The 22,349-nt window shown below is 38.6% G+C and overlaps 1 protein-coding gene across 1 annotated transcript; it reads left to right on the top strand.

Moving 5' to 3' along the window:
• The first annotated feature begins 82 nt into the window (after positions 1–82).
• Positions 83–22,170, top strand: oscp1b (organic solute carrier partner 1b). The gene is made up of 10 exons (XM_057833115.1): positions 83–906; positions 1,271–1,425; positions 6,471–6,638; positions 6,721–6,801; positions 7,327–7,430; positions 15,312–15,440; positions 15,651–15,720; positions 15,797–15,930; positions 16,002–16,065; positions 21,217–22,170. The coding sequence occupies exons 1-10, from the start codon at positions 795–797 to the stop codon at positions 21,343–21,345; spliced, it is 1,146 nt and encodes a 381-aa protein (XP_057689098.1). The 5' UTR covers positions 83–794; the 3' UTR covers positions 21,346–22,170.
• Positions 22,171–22,349: the final 179 nt, after the last annotated feature.

The raw sequence follows: 22,349 nt of genomic DNA, 5'->3' as shown, positions 1-22,349 counted from the left end.
ACTTAACGCATTGGGTTCTGGTCCACATTAACTGCGAAAAACGAGGGATCACTGTATAATACTTTGAAGATGCTTACGGTCACAGATACCACGTAAATGAAATTAGATGGTGAATCAATGGGGACGTGTGCCATTAGTCTGTGACCATTTTGCGTCAGTGCCATTCGAGAAATAGTTTAATTAAGATTAAAGTTAGATTAAGCGTGTACTTTAAAATTGCAATAAATTGAGGAAAAAGAGGCATGGAAAATGAATGAATGTTCAGCTTTTAACCGATTTTTAAACGGCTAATTTTTCTAAAACGTAAGCGATGCAGTCATTTTACTGCATATGTTATTTTATATAATCTTTATTCAGCAATCTCACAGGGGGTCCATAGTGCATACACCAACAAAAATAATTATGTTGTTATTAACATCTTACCTGAATCAACGCCTCTGAATCCACGCCTCGTTTGTACGATTTTTTTTTAAATCAAACTTTCTAAACCCGTCAAGACTTCAGCGAGTTAAGTGTAAGATATCGGGCCCTCCTGAGGAGCCCCCGATGCAAGATGGCCGCCAGTTGCTTACGCCACCAAGTAAGCCTTTAGTCATCTGGCCTTATTTGGGATGTCTGTGTTTGCTAGCCTCTTCCGCGTGAGGACGTCTAGCACCCTGATTGGCTACTTCCTCCGTGGCTAGGCAACCAGCGGAGGAGGCATTAGCAACCAATCTCGTCAGCAGAGACCTATCCACAACTGCTAGCATTTGTTTTTATTCCGCCCAACGTCCATTATTTTTCCACCTTTCAACATGTCGTCGACGACTCTCCCGCTGCTCTTCATCAACCTGGGCGGAGAAATGCTTTATATCCTGGACCAGAGGCTACGAGCACAGAATATCCCTGTCGACAAGGCGAAGAAAGGTAGTTAGCTTTAGGCAACACTACACAAAATCTCTAAACTGAATGAATTAAGCCAAAACAAAACACTGACTGAGCAGTATTTTTAATATGTATTTTATGATTGTTTCTTATGAATTTGTTTTCTGGCTGGATAAAGGTTGAAAATAGGAAATGTAGTATAAAAATGACGTAGCTTTATCACTTTAATAAGCATAAATAGGGAAGATGTCAAATTACAAGTTTTCATCACGTTTATAACTTAACAACCAGTTATAACCAACCATAAACAATGCAGCTCTGCTTACCTTTTGCCTTCCATACCTCGTGGCCTATCAGCAGGGTACCAGCTTTAACACTTCATACTCTGCCTCTCTTCCTCAACTAGTTATGAATGACATCATCACAACCATGTTCAACAAGAAGTTTCTTGAAGAGCTCTTCAAGCCTCAAGAGCTTTATTCCAAGAAGGCACTCCGCACCGTCTTCGACAGACTTGCCCACGCGTCCATCATGAGGCTCAATCAAGCCAGCATGGATAAGGTATGCGCCTTGCACTGTTTTAGGTTGCTTGAATTGAAACCACTTTGAGTTCGCATATAAAGTTGCAAGGGCGTAGGTTTGCGTAGGGACATAACACTATCAACTTTTCAGGAGGCTCAAATCGTCCCCACCAACTTTTGAGCAACCTTATTTGCATTTTATAATGACTTCAGTTACAGTTCCCTCCATAATTATTGGATTTATAATGATTGTTTTTTAGCTTCTAATATTTTTTTTTCTTCTAAATAATATGGGACCCTAATGGAAAAAAAGAGAAAAATCCAACCTTCAATACAAGTGCATTTATTCAGTGGGGAAAAAATCCCACATAAAGAAATAATTATTTGACATCAAATAATGTGTGTCACAATTATTAGCACCCCTGGTGTTAATACTTTGTACAACCCCCTTTTGCCAACAAAACAGCACCAAATCTTCTCCTATAATGTTTCACAAGATGGGAAAAGACATGAATACCCCTTTCCCACTGGCCAAAAAACCCGTGTCAACCCGCTAACAATCGGCTTTTGGTGGCAGTGGGAAAGGTGCAGTGACCCGCTTCGACCCGTGTCTATCAACCCGCCAAGCGACCCGCGTTAAAATCACCTCAGCTCTGATCGCCATGCAGTGTGAAAGCAAAACCCCGGGTCAACAGTCAACACCCTAATCTACGTGGTGACGTAGGCTAGTACGTGATGCGTCATATCAAAAACAAAAACCATGTGCTCTAGCCCGGATCCAGCGAACAGTCGGTGTAGCAGCGTTAGCAATAGCCATAACAGATGAAACAAAGGCTCTTCTCCTCCTTCTGTGGCGTACACGACTCCTTTCAATTTCAAGCCAAAATTCACGTCGCCTACGTTGCCTCAGCACAAGCAGAGTGTTGATCCTTTGCTGCATTTCGACCATTTTGAGGGCAGTAAAAAGCATGAAAACAGAGAACACAAACGGAAAGGAAGCTTCTATGTTGCTTTGCATTGTTTACTTCCTTGAACTGTCAACTGAATGAATTCGGTAGCACTTGTCGAAGCACATCTTAGCGTGGTGACGTCCCGAACCTTACGCACGGCTGAGGAGGGGTTGGGGGTTAGACGGGTGGAAAAAAAAAAGAGACACGGCTTTTTTTTGTCAATGGGGAAGGTGGAAAATGCCAATTGCTAGTGGGTTGCATCGGCTTGGAAAAACGCGCGTTGACCCACTAGTTTCAGTGGGAAAGAGGCAATAGAGGGATCTTCAGCCATTCCTCTTTGCAGAATCTCTCTAAATCATCCAGAGACCTGGGTCCTCTCCTCTGTACTCTCCTCTTCAGCTCACCCCACAGGTTTTCAATGGGGTTGAGGTCTGGGGACTGAGATGGCCATGGGAGGAGCTTGATTTTGTGTCTGGTGAACCATTTCTGCATAGATTTGGCCATATGTTTAGGGTCATTGTCTTGCTGAAAGACCCAGTGACAACCCATCTTCAGCTTTTGGGCAGAGGGCAACAGATTTTGATTTAAAATGTCCTGGTATTTCAAAGCATTCATGATGCCATGCACCCTAACAAGGTTCCCAGGGCCTTTGGAAGCGAAACAGCCCCACAGCATCACTGACCCACCCCCATACTTCACAGTGGGTATGAGGTGCTGTCTACACACCAACAAGCTGTTTGGGTGGCATGCACGGAGAAAACCTTTCCTCACTCACAATCATAAACGCAAACGTCTGGAGTTCGCCAAGCGGTATTGGGGCTTCAACTGGGACCGTGTGCTTTGGTCAGATGTGACCAAGATTGAGCTTTTTGGCCACAAATACTCTAAGTGGGTCTGGCGTGCCACGAAAGATGCGCATGCTGAAAAGCACCTCATACCCACTGTGAAGACATTATTTGATGTCAAATAATTATTTCTTTATGTGGGATTTTTTCCCCACTGAATAAAGGCACTTGTATTGAATGTTGGATTGTTCTCTTTTTTTTAAATTAAGGTCCCATATTATTTAGAAAAAAAAATATTAGAAGCTAAAAAAATACATAATTATTATAAATATACGTTATTGATTTTATGACAGAGGCTGGGGGCCGGATGAAATTCGACAAAGGGCCGCATTTGGCCCCCGGGCCAGACTTTGGTCATGTCTGTTGTAAGGATACAACAGACCCAAACATTATTAAGTGAATTATTTTCATTGCTCAGACTTATGTTTACCCGTTTTTCACTTGCTGAATTTGTTAGTCCACCCCCCCCCCCCCAAACAACAATGAGAAATGTGGTGAACCGAGGTTTACCCCCTTCTACGTAATTTTCGTTTTTGTTTTGTTTATGTGGCCTTAAAGCAATACTTGGTAACTTTTCAGTTTTGGTCAATTTTAGCGTCGCTGGTGGACAAAAGCGGTAGTTTTTTAAAGACTGCGTTTCCCATGAGGACCAGCGCATGAGCGCATAGTGTCTTCCTATGAGGTGCATTACAGAAAATAATTGAAAAGCACTTTTATAGCTCAATACAGATTTATTTTGCAATGATCAGTTAGCCTATCAATTAATTAGGATCATATTCATAAGAAATGTGGTCCTTACCCCTGCTTGCCTAATCTGTTTGGTTTTATTAATGTCCCGTCCCCAGCAAAAAGTGTACATCCATGTTTTGCTGTTATATCGTCCCTACCAATGTTGAGCCCAAACCTACACCCTTGTATCGTAGGAATGTACCGTACTGTATTTGTCTACTAAAAGCTTACACTTGGGGGGGGGGGGGTGACAGGTTTTAAAGGAAAAACTGTTTTGTTCTATTGGATTTACACAATTCCGTCAAAACTGAATTGGATCTGGATCAAACCTGGTTTTGCATTACAGTTTCTGATCCTACCCGCACATGGGGCACCTTTGTTTTTTTTTTGTCAAACTCAATCAGACACTAAATTTCTTTCAAATTAGCATCTTCTAACAATTTTCAAATCTGAATCAAATCTGGATTAAACCTGATTTCATGGATTAAACCTGAGTTCACGTTGCAGTTTCAGTCCATTTCTCAAACTGTAAAGTTAATTCATTTCAGATGTTTTTTACAGAGATCTAAGTGTCTGAATATGGTCAACACATTTGTTATTCAATTGGTTTTACACGTGAAATTAGGATCAAAACTGGATTGCATGATTTTACACATTACCAGCCCTGTTTAAATATACCACATTATGATACGTTCAGTTTGTGAATTTGCATCTTTATAAATCTGGATCAGATCAAGATCAAATCTGGATGAAATTTGGTATCGTATTAATGCCCATCACATCACAATTTTAATTCCTCTTACACGCATATAGTGAATGTCTTTGAAATAGGCATGTGCCGGTATGAGATTCTGACGGTATAATAACCTCAAGCAAAATATCACGGTATCACGGTATTTACAGCTTGAAAATTGTGTATCTGGGTTAAAAAATAGGAAATTGGAACATAGGTAGAATGCAGGGCTGTCAAACAATTAAAATTTTTAATCGCGTTAATTACAGCTTAAAAATTAATTAATCGTAATTAATCTCAATTCAAACCATCTATAAAATATGCCATATTTTTCTGTAAATTATTGTTGGAATGAAAAGATAATATATATACACATATATATATATACATATATATATACATATATATATATATATGTATATATGTATGTGTATATACATATATGTGTGTATATATATATATATATGTGTGTATATATATATATATGTGTGTGTATATATATATATATATATGTGTATATATGTATACATTCAACATACGGTATATAAGTACTGTATTTGTTTATTATAACAATGAATCAACAAGATGCCATTAACATTCTCTTAAAGCGATCCATGGATACAAAAACTTTTAGTTCTTAAAAGATAAATGTTGGTACAAGTTATAGAAATTTTATTTTAAAACCCCTCTTAATGTTTTCGTTTTATTAAAAATTTCAATCAAAAAATAAACTAGTAGCTCGCCATTGTTGATGTCATTACACCATGCTCACTCCCCAAACCCATAAAATCATTTGGACCCAAGCGCCAGCAGAGGGCGTCAAATAACAAAAAACAGGTAACAAGTAACAAGCGGACATTACACTGCTGTCATTTTAATCTGAGCGGGGCATGTGCGTTAATTGCGTCAAATATTTTAACGTGATTAATTTTAAAAAATAATTACTGCTCGTTAATGCGATAATTTTGACAGCCCTAGTCTAATCTAAAGTTAAATTTAATAAAAAATAACTGAAACATCACAAATAAAATTAAAATAAATGTAGTTCTCAAGGTGAGCGTAAACGCACAGCAACAGCTCAACATAATTACTATCAGAACAAAAATAATTGAATTATTTTCCATAAAAAGCACGTGTGTATGACTCGTATCATGTCTACATTATACACACACTCTCTCTCAACACAGACAGACCACGTTTTACCACCGCTAGACACACTAACCATGCTGGACTTAACTCTCGTAGCTGGTGGGTAACGTTCATGATAGTGTTTACTAACCTATAATTTTGTATAAATGCAAAATCATGCTGGAGGTATTGCGTCCTCACTGGAGGTATTGCGTCCTCGCCAGCCACCCTTCGCAAATATGTTTTACATGTGGGTTGGCCCTCCTTCTCTAAGCATCTGTAACTTTTCTGTAGTCGAAGTATTCCCATACCAGTGATTTTGTTTTCTTCGAGTGGGGGAAAAAGTTATGTAGCTGAAGTATTCCCAATCCTGCGATTTCGTTTTCTACGGTGGGGGAAAAAGTTCAGGAGTGTCACCGCCAGCCTTCGTGTAGCAAAGCTGACTCACTGACATAGAGCAACAACCGGTAGGGGAGGGTTGAGCCTTGTAGCTGCAAGTCAGGGACTTCTCCCTGCATTTTTGGGGTATAAAAAATAGCTAATACCGTTGGGACGATATAATGGAAAAGTTTGGCAATTTTCAAACCGGGACGTTTTCACACCACGGTATACCTTAAAACCGAAAATTGGCACATGTCTTTCAAAGCACCATCTACTAAAAGTGGATCACAACTGTATTCAAACTGTTTTTTCAACACAGCTGTACGACTTGATGACCATGGCCTTCAAGTACCAGGTTCTCCTGTGTCCTCGACCTCGGGACATACTCCTGGTTTCCTTCAACCACATGGACGCTATCAGGGAATTTGTCAAGGACACGCCCTGCATTCTTGCCCAGGTGGACAACACCTTTCAGCAGCTCATCAAGGTTTAGCTCATTAACATTTTCCAATTCCGACGCCAATTTTAGCGTGTTTCATATTTGTGAGTTGGTTTTTTTTCCCTTCAAGATGTACACACCGTTGCCAAGCGGTGAATTCCAGCTGATTAGACAAACACTTCTCATCTTCTTCCAGGACATGCACATAAGGGTAAACCAATCAGTTCATCCAATGGACATTTCGGCTGCGTTCAGACTGCAGGCATATCTCATTCCAATCGGATACCTACTGAAATCTGATTTTCAGTGCTGACAGTTCGCACTATTTTTAGCAAGTGTCCAAATCAGATCTGGGTCACATTATTGACACACCTGACAGGTTGCTGTGGCAACACGGCAACGAAGGTGTCAGGCAGCATAGCGTGACTTCATGGACAGTTAAAACCCATCTGGGCTGTTCAGCATCGTGTCTATATCTGATATTGAACCTACCTCCTGTATGTGGTTTCAATCCGGATCCAGATTTCTGTGCTTTGTGACTGTTCAGACTAAAAAAGAGCCATCCATTTTCAACCCAGATGGGCTAAAAATCAGATTTTGGTTGCCAGGCTGAACAAGGTCTCTGTACATTATAAAAAAAATATATTTATTATGACTATAGTCACCACAAGATGGCAGCAAAGCAGTTACGTTTCAGTGATTTTGACTTGGTACATTTGTGAAACACTTTTTCCAGGTATCTATTTTCCTAAAGGACAAAGTGCAGAACTCCAATGGTCGATTCGTGCTCCCAATCAGCGGTCCCATTCCCCATGGAACACAAATCCCGGGCGTGATAAGGTGACGTCAACGCATGCTTAAGCATTTGGCTTTGGCATGCTAGTGTTTTACACTGTATTGTCCAATCATGGCTTAAAAAAGACTCTGGATCATAGTCCTTCTTAGCTGCCAGCTTTTGAGCAGAGAAATTTAGTGTGGGGTTGCTGTAATTGGGATTGCAAGTCAATATGTGATTTAAAATGTTCCCTTTAAGAGTAGTGAAGAGGGATTCCCCTCACTTTGTTTTAACCTCCAGCCTTTGTTTTGATTCGACATTCACGCAGTAACGTTAAGATTAAGGAAGCCCGTATACAGCTAATTGCATTAAGGATTTTCTTGGCCTCTGCCTTCTAACTTTAGACAAGTTGTATTTCGATTGAGTCTCATAGTGACATAGGAGCGTGAGTCAAAATAAAGTTCAAAATCATGTAAGACTTAGTTTTATAGGCGGCAAAGAAAATTTACAAACAATAATTCAAGAAAATAATAAGGTATCAATTAGGGTTGTTCCGATCCTGTTTTTTTGCTCCCGATCCGATCCCGATCGTTTTAGTTTGAGTATCTGCCGATCCCGATATTTCCCGATCCGATTGCTTTTTTTTTTGTTTTTTTTTGCTCCCGATTCAATTCCAATCATTCCCGATAATTTTCCCGATTATATACATTTTGGCAATGCATTAAGAAAAAAATGAATAAAACTATATATATACATTCAACATACAGTACATAAGTGCTGTATTTGTTTATTATGACAATAAATCCTCAAGATGACATTTACATTATTAACCAACCAACTCTCTTTCTGTGAGAGGGATCCACGGATAGAAAGACTTGTAATTCTTAAAGCAGACATGTCCAAAGTCCGGCCCGGGGGCCAAATGCGGCCCGTGGACAAATTTCATCCGGCCTCTAGCCTCTGTCATAAAATCAGTAACATCTGGCCCGCACACAGACTTTATAAATTGGTCAGCAGTACTGCAACCAGCATATGAAGTAGCTTACACATGAAATGCTGCTCCTCATTTACCCACTAAAAGGCAGCAGCACTTTAACCCTTTATTTCCAAATGTATTACATTTGATACACCTAAAATTTCATGATTTTCAGACTAATTTAGAATTTTGACATTTCTTTTTGAAAAAAAAAAAAATGATGGCTGCAAGTCAACACATGCATCTGCAGGTTCCATAAAAAAAAAAAACATGATTTAGCATGGGTTATAGATATTAGAGCGCTTATTACACATATTCATTTTGACTTTTCTTTTCACAAATTTGAGAAAAAAAAAAGGTTTCATTAGGACCTTATTTTTCAAATTTTGGGATTCTCTGATAATTGCTTCATGTTGTAGGTATTTAAGGGCTAAGCAACATTACTTGTGTGACCCTCTACTTCCAATTTTCTAAAATGGCGACAATCAACAAAAAAAAAGTTGACTGTGACTTCCGACGCTTTAAGGATAGGTGGAAATTGGACTATTTCTTCACTAAAATACGCAACAACTGTGTCTTGCCTCATTTGCTAAGAGACAGTCGCTGTTTTTAAAGAGTTCAATGTGAGGCAATATTACCGAACAAGACACGCTGAGATGTACGACAAGATTACAGGGAAGATACGCAGCGAGAAATTGAAGCAACTTGAAGCTAGTTTAATTTCACAGCAGTAGTATTTCGCAAAAGCCCCAGAGTCGAAAGAGAATGCCGCAAACGCTAGTTGCGAGATTGTTGAAATTATTAATTAAAAAAATAAATAAAGCAAATGTGACACACTGAATGGCTTGCTAAATTTTGCTTAAATATATCGTTCTACGTAAAGGACGTCAGCCAAGGTCGGCCCCCCACATTTTTACCATGCCAAATCTGGCCCCCTTTGCAAAAAGTTTGGACACCCCTGTCTTAAAGGATAAGTGTGACTTTGTATATTGTGACTAAATATTGCCATCTAGTGTATTTGTTGAGCTTTCAGTAAATGATACTGTAGCCATTTAACTATTGTGCCCAAATGCATGATGGGAAGCACATTATTAACTTTCTTTCTGTGAGAGGGATCCACGGATAGAAAGACTTGTAATTCTTAAAGGATAAATGTGACTTTGTATATTGTGACTAAATATTGCCATCTAGTGTATTTGTTGAGCTTTCATTAAATGATACCGTAGCCATTTAACTGTTGTGCCCAAATGCATGATGGGAAGTGCACCCATGACTGTGCGTAGTGGTACCAATTGATATATCTTCTCTGGAAAATAACATTGGCCGTTAAGATAAAGATCAATAACTACCTTTCTTCCCCACAACGCTTCCCACGATATTTCTAATCGTAGGGAGAGGGATTGTAAGGCTTTAGCCAATTAAAAAAAGGCTCCAAAGGCTGCCATGAATTCACTCTACTCATTATACGCTGCCTTTTAGCTCTATATGTCGGTAAAACGGCGCCATTATAGATTGAACGTGACTGCGTGAGTGGGTCGTCCAGCGCATGCGTTAATTGCGTTAAATATTTTAACGTGATAAATTTGTAAAAAAATTAATTACCGCCGTTAACAGGATAAATTTGATAACCCTACCTTAAGCCTAAACTAAAGACTCTGGATGAGTGTAGCATATTATGTCTGTAACGTTAAATACAATTAGAAAACGATTTAATTAAAAAATATATATATATTAAAAAAAGGCATGTCCGATATTTTTTTGCCAATTCCGATACTTTGAAAATGACGTGATCAGACCCGATCGATCGGCGACATCTCTAATATCAATTATATACTGTGCTGCAAAAATTTTCTATGTACTTTATAGCATTAAAAAGCAATAAAAATAGGCTTTCTTTAACAAATTTTTAAAATGATGATATTGTAAAAATATTGTAGCGCTTGAATGAATCAATCGACAAACAAAAAATGTAAATTGTGATTATGTGTGTACAAAACTTTATTATTTAAATGTTACTTTTTTTTGGGCATTTTTTAAAAAAATTATTAAATGGTACATACACATCTACAGATACCTTAATTTTCAGACTATAAGGCGCACATGTCGATAAGCCGCCACCCACCAAATTTGACACGAAAACGGCATTTGTTCATAGATAAGCCGCAACGGACTATAAGCTGCAGCTGTCTCACTATAGTATGGGATATTTACACCAAAAGATATTAACTGGGAAAACTTTATTTGGCAGGGGCATCATAAGACTGTCATCAGACCAAATGAACCACCATGAAGTTTTAAACCAATTGGCTGCAAAGCTTCATTTCCTCACGAGTCTTCATTTGACCATCACTGCTCCCTAGGGGGAGACAGTCAACCTCTGCTGCCTCCTGCTGTTGACACTGTTGTCGTTCTGTTGTCGTTTATAGCCCAGTATGGCTCATTTGTTGATTTATTTGGGTTAATTGGTAACACTTTATTCGACAGTGGTGTCATCAGACTGCCATCAGACCGTCATAATTTTGACACTATCATGGGTAATGAATGCTTATGATTGATGTCATTAAGTGTCATCCGGAAAATTAGGTCAATAACTCCATTTATGTCCAGCTCTTATCTTTTACATCCATTCAAAAGTGAGATAATTTGCTGGATGACACTAAATGACATCAGTTATAAGTATTCATTAATGCTCATGAAAGTGTCATGTCATAATTATGATTGTCTTATGTCAGTCTTATGGCGCTGTCAAAAAAAGTGTTACCAAATACCATAACTAGCAATTAGTGAAACAACTGGAACAGTAACAGAAGGAATAATTAGTACAAAACATGAATTTTGATGGTTATTTACACCTGTAGCGCTGCAGTGCATGCTAGGAGGCATGTTGGACGACGATAGTGTTGACAGCAGTTGGCAGCAGAGGTTGACTGTCTCCCCCAAGGGAACAGCGATGGCCAAATAAAGCTTCTTGAAGCAATGAAGCTTTGCAGCCAATTGGTTCAATTCTTCATGGTGGTTCATTTGGTCTTATTACAATCCTATGATTCCGCTGTCAAATAAAGTGTTACCGGTTAATATCTTTTGGTATAAATGTCCATAATACAGTGAGGAAAGCTGCGGCTTATAGTCCAATGCGGATTATCTATAAACAAATGCTGTTTCCGTGTCAAATTTGGTGGTTGGAGGGTTATAGTCTGGTGCGCCTTATAGTCTGAAAATTACCATAATATGGGTTTTTCAGGACCGATACCAACTACTAGTGGTTAGAGGGGCGCCAATATTCTTTTGCACCTTATAGTCTGAAAATTACCATAATATGGGTTTTTCAGGACCGATACCAATTATTAGTAGTTAGAGGGGAGCCGATATTCTTTTGCAGTAAAAGTTTAAAAATTGGCATTAAAAAAAAAGAACAAAGCAAACACTTAATTGAAATGCCTAAACCATGTTTATTGAATCACACAAATAGAAAAAAATAGCTCCAGAAGTGCCTGAATTTCTCAAACTCAGAAAAATCTTTTGTAAAGTTGAATAAATAGTTTAATAAATAGCTCTGAAAATTTTCCGCAGAAAATACAACAAAAAATACAGGGACTAACTAACTAATTAATTTAACTTAAAAAGGTAGAAAGGTGCAATACAAGTGTAACCCTTTTTACCATTACCATTTAACCAATCGGAGGACAGGGTGAATACGAGTGCAGGAGACAGAAGGCAGAAGAGAGGCGTGGCTGATTCTGAACCAAAATATACCAGTTTTAAATTGATTTTTTTTTTTTCATATTGGCCGGTCGGATTTAAAAGAAGAAGAAGAAAAAAGCCGATACCGATATAGGTCAAATCTTCAAATATTGGCGCCGATAATCGATCTATCTCTAAAAATTAATAATAAGTGTTTCAGTCTTTTGCAAGGTAGTGTATCCTGGCATTAAGATGACACTAGGTGGTGTCAAAACATAACTTTTGTCCAAATGGAGCTCCTCAACTCACTCATTCACATTGTATTTTTGGCACTAAGATGGTGCCGATGCACTACTTTTATTTGTTCTTTGGCTTGAGCAAGATTGGAAAAATGCATGGTATTAGAAAACAGCTACAAAAATGTATATATAGATATGAATATTAAACAGTGTTGTTTTTGGCATCCCTTTTCATTTTCATCTTAGTCTTTTGGACAATAATAGTTATTAGTCTTAGTCATATTTTAGTCATCACAAAATGTGTTTGTCTTCCTCTTGTTTATGTTGACGAAAACTCAAGACTAAGACATTTACTAAAACTGTTTTTGTCTGTAAAATTTAAAACATTTACTCCGAAATAAATAAAGGTTCCAACTACAGTGGTACCTCTACATACAAATTTAATTCGTTTCAGGACCTTGTTTGTAAGTCAAAATGGTCGTATGTCGAGCAGGATTTTCCCATAGAAATACATTATAATTCCATTAATTGGTTCCACAGCCCAAAAGCCTTCGCTAAATCCTTAATAAATACTACTGGTACTATTACAAATGGCAATTACACATAGCAAAACAAATAAATTATAAATAAAAATTGCAATCATGTAATAATGATAATAATAATTCCTGTAAAATGTAACGAATAGGGTTCTAATGTGGCGGATGTTTTTTTTGCTGTGCCTGAATGCACCGCGTGGCTGACATGGCGGAGAGAGGAAGCGGTGAGCTTGAGTTTACTTTCGTTTTCAATGCTTTCTTCAGATCAACTGCGGTAGGCGTTTTGTGTTGGATAAATTGTGAAATAAATGATAAAAACATGACGAAGCTGGCGATGTTATCACAATAATAATTGTCACCTTAACGTATAAAGACTCGCGAATGGTGGTCGGAGGAAGACTGTGGAGCTGTATTGTTGAGCCAGTTCACAGATGCGCACCCCACGCTTATATTTCTCTATAATTTGCATCTTCATTTAGAAGGTAAGCGTCACCTTTTTCCTTGTTTCACCACCTGTACCAACCTTTTTGCAAACTGTTGATTTCTCACACAAAATCCGTCGTGCGTTCGTCTGCGGTGCTGTCATGTTGTCGTATTTCAAGCATGTCGTCGGATGTAGAAACAAATGGCGAGTCATATTTTACGTTGGATGTCGAAAAGATCGTGTGTCGAAGCGATCGTATGTAGAGGTACCACTGTATTTCGATTGAACATTGACAGCGTCTACAAGGGCAATGACAACTTGGTGTTAATACACACTCAGCAGGTAAACAGGACATTATTTTCGATTAATTATACCCACCTGGAGTTGTCTGACAGTTTAAGAGGATGCTCACCTTTAGCATTAGCCTAATGCTAATGTGAACGTGAATGCTATGCTAACGCTACGAGTTACATTTAGTGTACGATGATCACTCAGCATAGACCTTTATTTTTCTATTATTTTATTACTACTATTTTATTATGATCGGGTCCGATCACGTCATTTTCAAAGTATCGGAATCGGCAAAAAAATATCGGCCATGCCTTTTTTTTATTTATTTATTTTTTTTTTTAATTAAATCGTTTTCTAATTGTATTTAACGTTACAGACATAATATGTTACACTCATCCAGAGTCTTTAGTTTAGGCTTAAGGTAGGGTTATCAAATTTATCCCGATAACGGCGGTAAGTAAGTTTTTAAATAATGTATCACGTTAAAATATTTAACGCAATTAATGCATGCACTGCACGACCCACTCACGCATTGTCGCGCTCAATCTGCAATGGTGCCGTTTTACCTATATAGAGAGATAAAAGGCAGCGTAAAATGAGTGGAGTGAATTATGGCAGCCTTTGGAGCCTTTTTTTTAATTGGCTAAAGCCTTACAATCCCTCTCCCTACGATTAGAAATATCATGGGAAGCAATGTGGGGAAGCAAGGTAGCAATTGATCTTTTTCTTAACACCTTATGTTATTTCCCAACGCAGAAAAGATATATCAATTGGTAGCACTACGCACAGTCATGGTTCCACTTCCCATCATGTATTTGGGCATTGCTACAGTATCATTTACTGAAAGCTCAACAAATACACTAGATGGCAATATTTAGTCACAATATACAAAGTCAAAAGTCTTTCTATCCGTGGATCCCTCTCACAGAAAGAATGTTAATAATGTAAATGCCATCTTGAGGATTTATTGTCATAATAAACAAATACAGTACTTATGTACTGTATGTTGAATGTATATATTCGTCCGAGTTTTATTCATTTTTTTCTTAATGCATTTCCAAAATGTATATGATCGGGAAAAATTATCGGGAATGATTGGAATTGAATCGGGAGCAAAAAAAAGCAATTGGATCGGGAAATATCGGGATCGGCAGATACTCAAACTAAAACGATCGGGATCGGATCGGGAGCAAAAAAACATGATCGGAACCCTAATTATTACCATTATTTTCAATTAATTATACCAACCTGGACGTCGCCAACTGTATGTAAAAATAAATTAATTAATTAATAGAAATAGAAAAGTTGTCCGAGAGTTTAAGTGGAAGCTCACTGTTAGCATTACTGGATGATTGGAATCATACGCTGATGCTAAGAGTTACATTTAGCGTGTGATGATCACTCAATGCAGACCTTCAGAGGCTAAAGCAACATTGCATATTCTCTCTGGCCAAGATAAGAAAACAGATCTTACCGTGTGTTCAAGCCTGGGAGGGGGGGCCTTGCAGCACGTAATGTGAGTGACACGACCACACACTGCTACGATGCAGGCTAACTACACATAAAATGTCACACATTGTGAACATGTGATGGAAACTATTGCGCATTTTCGTCTCCTTCTTGTCTTATCAGACGAAAATTGGCACTTGTTATGTTATGATTTAGTCTCCCAAAACACATTTTTAGCTCGTTATCGTCTCGTCATCGTCATGAAAAAAAATCTTCATTGAAGAAATGTTTTCTTTGTCGTCTTCTTTGACTGAAGCAACACTGATTTTTAAAAAATATATCAATGGCAGGATGTATAGCTGTACTGGAGAGGAGACGAGCACAGTGCTGTTCAACAATGCCGGTAATTACGCTCCCGCTGTCTGCGAAGGATCCTTCGAGCTTTTCGGCGACAGGATCACCAAACTGGGCAACAACATGTAAGACTTTTATAACACAACACTCAAAAAAGGTACATTTAGCAAATATACCCATACAACATGAGGAAAACGGAACTGAAATCCATTTTTTTGCTTAAGACACAAAGCAAAACTGACTTCACTTCAACAACTTCTAGTTTTGGGGCGCTCGAAAGTCAAAATACAACTGTGCTTGAAACCGAACCTTCATTCTTTCCGCATTGCTCACAGGTACAGCGTGTGCCGTCCAGTGGAAACTCATATGTCAGGAACCTCCAAGCACTCATCACAGAATACAAAGGTGAAAGAAAAATTCTGCCAATTGCTAAAAACACTTATTATCTTGACATTCGGGTGAACGATTGTGTTGTCAATAGGTCAAATTGGCTCCCAACCCTCTGGCTAAAGAGGAGCTAAACCTGTTAGCCACGCTAATGGGAGGCTTGGACGTCCAGAAGAATGCAGACAGTGGCTTCCGGGTTAATCTTTTCGCTACAGACGAGGAGGAAGAGTGCGTATTTTCTCCCTAAATTTAATGAATTCTATTAAAAACTAACATTTTGGAATTATTTTTTGTCACAGGGAGGCATTAATATCCAGACCAGATGAGCTGTCTTACGGATTTATAAACATCCAAGCTACAAAGGTACCTCTAAACCAGTGGCGATTGCTTTAAGACTGCAGGAAAAATATAAAAAAACAATCGATTAAATGTATACTCTTGTGTATACATGTCGTTGACTAAATATGCACTACAACACATTCAACTTTTGTTCAAAATTAGCTTCTTATCACTGGTTACAATGTGGCTTGCTTTGCATTCATTTGCGAAGCTTTACAGTCTTTTAAACTAGGCTTGCACGATATCCATTTTTTGAAACCGATATCGATAACTTCCTGCTCCTCAAAGCCGATATCGATAACCGATAATAAATATATAATTTTTTAAATGTATATTCACCCGAGTTTTTGAACACCTGGAGGTTTAAAAAAATAATAATGGTGGATTCAACATAGATTTGTCTTTGATCCCACCAGAATTTTCATAATGACATGAACATTATTATAATGAACAAAACAAAGACAAGAACAGTCTTGACTTCAAATAAAGTGCCCATATTTATTTTTTCAAATACATATAATTTGAGTCGATCACAATCAATTAGTCAATATAATTGAAGATGTGTTTCCTGAACAATGAGCACTGAACTAAAACATAAACCCAACAGGTATTGTGCTTTGTCATCAGATAAAAATATTTGGTGCTACAGGAGACTGTTGTGGTCTTGGTCCATGAAACAACTTTCTTAACCTGGGAGACAGGTTAGGACAGCAAGCCTATCAATAACCAAAAGGCCTCTCAATAACTTACTAACTTATAACTAACACTGTAAACATTATATAGTAAGGTTTATCACTCATTCCTCATAACAAAAATATGGTAGAACAAAAAGGATTAGTGGCTTGCCTTATAATAATCAATATAAATGGCAGTGAGTGAAACCATATTCAATAAAGTATAAAGTTTATTCTCTGCATAGTACAAAATCCTACCAAGCATACTGACAGGACTAACATTACATGACAACTATTATATGTATGTATAGCATAGCACACTAGCTTGAGCTACTGGCCTTAAGCATTGGCTGGCTTCTATAACACAACAACTTATGAAGTTCTCTCCATATGACCCTTCACCACCGAAGTAAACATATATTGCACATCCATATGTTATAGTAAACATAAATACTTTCAGACATATATTTCCGAGGCGGAAACGTAAGTAACAGAAAGCATTCACGATTGTCAATGCTAACGCTAGACACAGCACTGTGTAAAGTGAATGAGTTTGTGGGCCAAATTGTAGATACAGCGAATTATTCTGCCCGGCAGGTGGCAGCAATGCCCCGCAAATGGTCAACTGATTTCCCAGCCAGCAAGCACAGTTCATACTGTATTATCGGTCCTATTAATTAATCCTATGAATGTTATTGGATTTATTGGGATGACGTCATAATTCCTATTATCGGACCGATAATTATCGTGCACCAGTACTTTAAACAGTGTGGATGCTGTGCATTTCCAGTTTTGAGAGTACATTATTCCACTACAGCGAAATGAGACGAGTCATGACTAAAGGCTGGCCTGTCTGACTCTTTGCGTCTCTGTGTTTCTGTGGTTCTCTGTATGATGATTGGATGATCTGTCTGAGGCTGAATCAGTTTTTGATTGACAGTGAAATGAACATATCAGTGATCTTGTCGTATTAACATAAATAGGAGGCATTTTTCAATTTTTCATTCCGTTGTTCTGAGTTGAACTGGAGACTTTCATAATCATCGTAGCGACGCTTGCTTTGTTAAAAATGACTAGGAAAATTTAGCTAATTGTGGTGTGTTTTATATTGTAGCTGCTTGTGTGTAGAAACTTCACTGGCAGTCTAGTTTATTTCCCTACCGAGCGACGGGTGCCTTTGAGCCCCTCAGCTGCCACAAAGCACTCACAGGTGGACACACTTTGAGCTACCCCTCATTGAAAGCCCAGCTTCAGCCAATGCTCTAGGCCACTAGTGTCAAACTCAAGGCCTTTAGGCCAGATGCGGCCCACCACATCATGCTGCGGGGCCTGCGAAAGTAAATTGTGTGCATAGACTAGGGATGTTCCGATCCAGGTTTTTGCACTTCCGATCCGATATCGATATTGTTTTGCTTTTACGATCCGATACCGATATTGTTTTGCTTTTACGATCCGATACCAGGGTATCCGCGGGTTATTAAAAGTATTTAAAAAAGCATTGAATTTAGTTTTCCATTATTAAAGGTATTAAAAGTATTAAATTAGCTGTCGTAAGTCTGGAATTTTTTCACTGTGGTTTTAATTTTGAAGAACATCTCAGTGCAACCTAAATTATATCCGTGACAAAGTTTTTTTGTTTTTTTTTAATCCATAACGAAGATGACGCGTAGAATTTTTACGATGCACTGCACTACAAATCATAATGCACCTCGTGCATGCGCGCTGTTAGCATGATTAGCATCAACATCACAACAGCAGGCAGTCGCGCAGTACTGTGTGCTAACGTAAGGAACTGCTCAGATGCCTTAGTTGTTATGTTCGACGAAAGCCTCAACAAGACAACCAAGCCCAAACAGTTGGACCAGCATGTGAGGTATTGGATCGGCGACCAAGTCGCATCCAGATACTTTGGTTCGCAGTTTATGGGTCATGCGAAGGCAGTGGACCTGCTTAACATTTCAAACTAAGTTGCCAATTTCTCCAATTAAAATGTGTTAGATGCAATAATGTATTTCTGCACGGTTTGCCTTTCAAATGAATGTGAATTTCGTAGTTTTAACTCAAGAGTTAGCCATGTTCAATGGGGTATTGGCAGGTGCACTAGCCTTAGCATGGATAAACCGGAGTCGTAGATCCACCATCACCCTCAGATACACAACACGGTTGACACTATAATTGGAACGAGTGCGGGGTAACGTTGATCTGAATAACATGGAATGGTGACAGGCAAATTATAATGTAGGTGATAGTAAAACACATCCTGGTATATTTAAATGTTTTTCTTGATTGAATAAGAGTATGGATTTTCTCTATCTGATTAAAAGAAATGTCTTCAATAGCTAACAAAGGATTAACATGTGTTTTGTATACTTCTTGTAATGTGATGAGAAAAAAACAACTACTAAGGGAAATGGTCTTGTGTAGCTTTTTTATTTTGTGGTAATTAATGGTAAACTACTGCCATTTAGTGGCTGTTTTTTAAACTTTCACTGCCAATTGTAAGATTTTCCCAAGCACTTTACAGTTAAGGTGACCAACTTGACAATCACCAACCTACCACCTTGACTAGGTCCTCTTAAAAGGGAAACCTGTTGTATTGCAAATGTAATTTCTGAAGTTGCTTTACAAAAATAGTGTAAAAAAATCTGAAAGACCTTATATTTAAATGTGTTTTAATTGTATCTTCAGTAAATGTGCATTCTTTTGTCAAACACACTTAGTAATTGAGGTTAAATTTGATGTTCAGTGCTTTATTTTTTTAATATGATTCAATATTATCTAAATAATGGGTGCGAGAAAAGTATTAATTTTCAGTTGAAATGACATTAAAAAAGGTCTTAAAAGTCTTGAATTTAGATTTATCAATCCTGGGGGGACCCTGGATACTGATACTGGACGATACCGGCCTATCTGAGCATGTATTAAAGTTTCAAGTTATTTAGCGTCCTTACTTAGTTGTCAGACTCATGTTGAAAAGGGTTTTAGTACTCTTGATAACAACTAGCCAGCTGAATTAGGTGAATTTGAATAACACACAATGGTTGGTAACAAGAAACTGACCTGTTTATTCAGGTATGAACACAAAACATTATAAATAACAAACAGAAATGGCATATTCAGTCAGTGAAACGTGCAAATAATATTGTAAACTGTCTTAAAAAAGCAAAACACACAAACAACCTCAGTGGTAAATAAACTGTTAACTCAGCAGCAGTTCTCTGCTCTTGAACAACTGTACCAAGGCTTTAAAAAAATCAGTGCAAATAATATTATTTTAAACCAAAAATGGCTTCTACTCCCCAATCTTCTCCACACTTTGTTGCGCCATCTCCATCTATTCTACAAACTCCCTTCAGCTGTTTGCCCTGGATGCAGTCCCAGCATGATGGGGAGCCCAGAACTACACGGCAGCACCTGGTCAATGACCTGAAGAGAGCTGGAACCACAGTCTCGAAGAAAACCATCGGAAACACATTACGCCGTCATGGATTAAAATTCTACAGCGCACGCAAGGTCCCGCTGCTGAAGCCAGTGCATGTCCAGACACGTCTGAAGTTTGTCACTGACCATCTGGATGATCCAGAGGAGCAATGGGAGAAGGTCATGTGGTCGGATGAGACCAAAATTGAACTTTTTGGTCGAAACTCTGCTCGTCGTGTTCGGAGGAAAAAGAAGGATGAGTACAACCCCAAGAACACCATCCCAACCGTGAAACATGGAGGAGGAAACATCATTTTTTGGGGCTGCTTCTCTGCCAAGGGTACAGGACAACTGCACCGTATTGAGGGGAGGATGGATGGGGCTATGTATCGCCAGATCTTGGCTGACAACCTCCTTCCTTCAGTGAGAGCCCTGAAGATGGGTCGTAGCTGGGTCTTCCAGCATGACAACGACCCAAAGACCACAGCCAAGGCAACTAAAGAGTGGCTCGGTAAGAAGCATCTTAAGGTCCTGGAGTGGCCTAGCCAGTCACCAGATCTGAACCCGATAGAAAATCTATGGAGGGAGCTGAAAGTCCGTGTTGCCCGACATCAGCCCCGAAACCTGAAGGCTCTGGAGAAGATCTGCATGGAGGAGTGGGCCAAAATCCCTGCTGCAGTGTGTGCAAACCTTGTCAAGGACTACAGGAAATGTTTGGTATCTGTAATAGCAAACAAAGCTTTCTGTACCAAATATTAAGTTTGATTTTTGTGATGTATCAAATACTTATTTCATGCAATTAAATGCAAATGTATTATTTAAAAATCATACAACGCGATTTTCTGTGTTTTGTATTAGATTCCGTCCCTCACAGTTGAAGAGAACTTATGATACAAATTACAGACCTCTACATGCTTTGCAAGTGGGAAAACCAGCAAAATCGGCAGTGTATCAAATACTTGTTCTCCCCACTGTATGTGGCCCATGAAAAAGTTGTGTTTGACACCTATGTTCTAGACAAACACAAAAGTCTACGTGCCTTTTTATATGCATTCTAATTTGAAGATTTTAAATCCTACAGGATCAAACCGCCAACGCCGAGCTGGCCAAAATCATGGGCGAGTTCAGTGAGCCTCAGGAGTCGCCTGATCAATCCCCGAGTGTCAGCAGCAAAGGAGACGACCTCCTAGCCATGATGGACGGTCTGTGATGCCTGCGGACACCCCGTGGGATGGACCGCAATACGTTGTCTGCACCAGCAAAACAGATGCTGTGATACAGAAAACTTTCAGGTGCTTCTTGGGAATTGACCCACTGAAAAACTGGCATTGAGTGTGCGGAGAGACCAGCAAGTACCCCTAAACCAACTAAATTTATAGTGGCGCATTGCTGAATTGGAGGACATTTTAGGCACCAACATTTTTTAAAAATGGACATTTTATTTTAGCACTTTGTTATGTTTACAAGAAAACATTCTTTTTCGGGGATACTCAGTCATAAGATATGCTATCCACTCGAAAACGCGAAAATGCAATGTCAACATTTTACATTGTACGTATACGTAGTATACGATTTCATTTCTTTCTTCCAGCTCCCAGCAAATTTCACATTAAACACAAGTTTCTTACTTCTTCCGTATTTGGAAGGATGGGAAAACCCAAGTGCTCTTTTATGACATGTTTGTAATCCAATACGCCATTGCTGATGATGGACGTCCAATTAATTTCATCTGCTATCGCTGCCAGCCTTCGCGGTTCAAATGGATGGGACGTCCATCACCAGCAATGTCAGCCAGTGAGTTAAATGCTGTAATTATGACGTCAATGTCCTTGCTCAGGAGCGTGATATGTCATTTTACATGATATAATTAATATAAGGGAGCTTGATGTTGATGGCTAATTGCATTTACTTAGCGTGTAAATATGTGTATTTCATAGTTTTATTTATTGGATTTTATGTATCGTTTTCTGTGAATAGACATGCATATTTCTGCAATTAACAGTTCCAAAAATAAAAGTTGTTTTTTTACTGATGTCTTAATAGTTGTGATTTGGTTGCTTCTCAATAGAGGGCGCTATGGTAATGGTTTTTCATTTGTACACTAAAACTGGCACATATTTCATCCGTGCATGTGATTTCCTTATTGATTTAGTGAATTTGACCATTCATTCACAACATTTTATGCACCATACAACCTTTCTGTCTGCAGTAGAG

The sequence above is a fragment of the Corythoichthys intestinalis genome, chromosome 4 (assembly GCF_030265065.1).
Source record: "Corythoichthys intestinalis isolate RoL2023-P3 chromosome 4, ASM3026506v1, whole genome shotgun sequence".
In the NCBI taxonomy this organism is placed as follows: Eukaryota; Metazoa; Chordata; class Actinopteri; order Syngnathiformes; family Syngnathidae; genus Corythoichthys; species Corythoichthys intestinalis.
The sequence above is the reverse complement of the archived record's forward strand: the minus strand, read 5'-3'. Positions and strand labels throughout refer to the sequence as shown.

Coding starts and splice junctions, on each gene's coding strand:
- oscp1b (XM_057833115.1), top strand. CDS start 795: ATGTCGTCGACGACTCTCCCGCTGCTCTTCATCAACCTGGGCGGAGAA. Junction 15,441..15,650: donor ACCAAACTGGGCAACAACAT/GTAAGACTTTTA, acceptor CATTGCTCACAG/GTACAGCGTGTGCCGTCCAG. Junction 16,066..21,216: donor TAAACATCCAAGCTACAAAG/GTACCTCTAAAC, acceptor TAAATCCTACAG/GATCAAACCGCCAACGCCGA.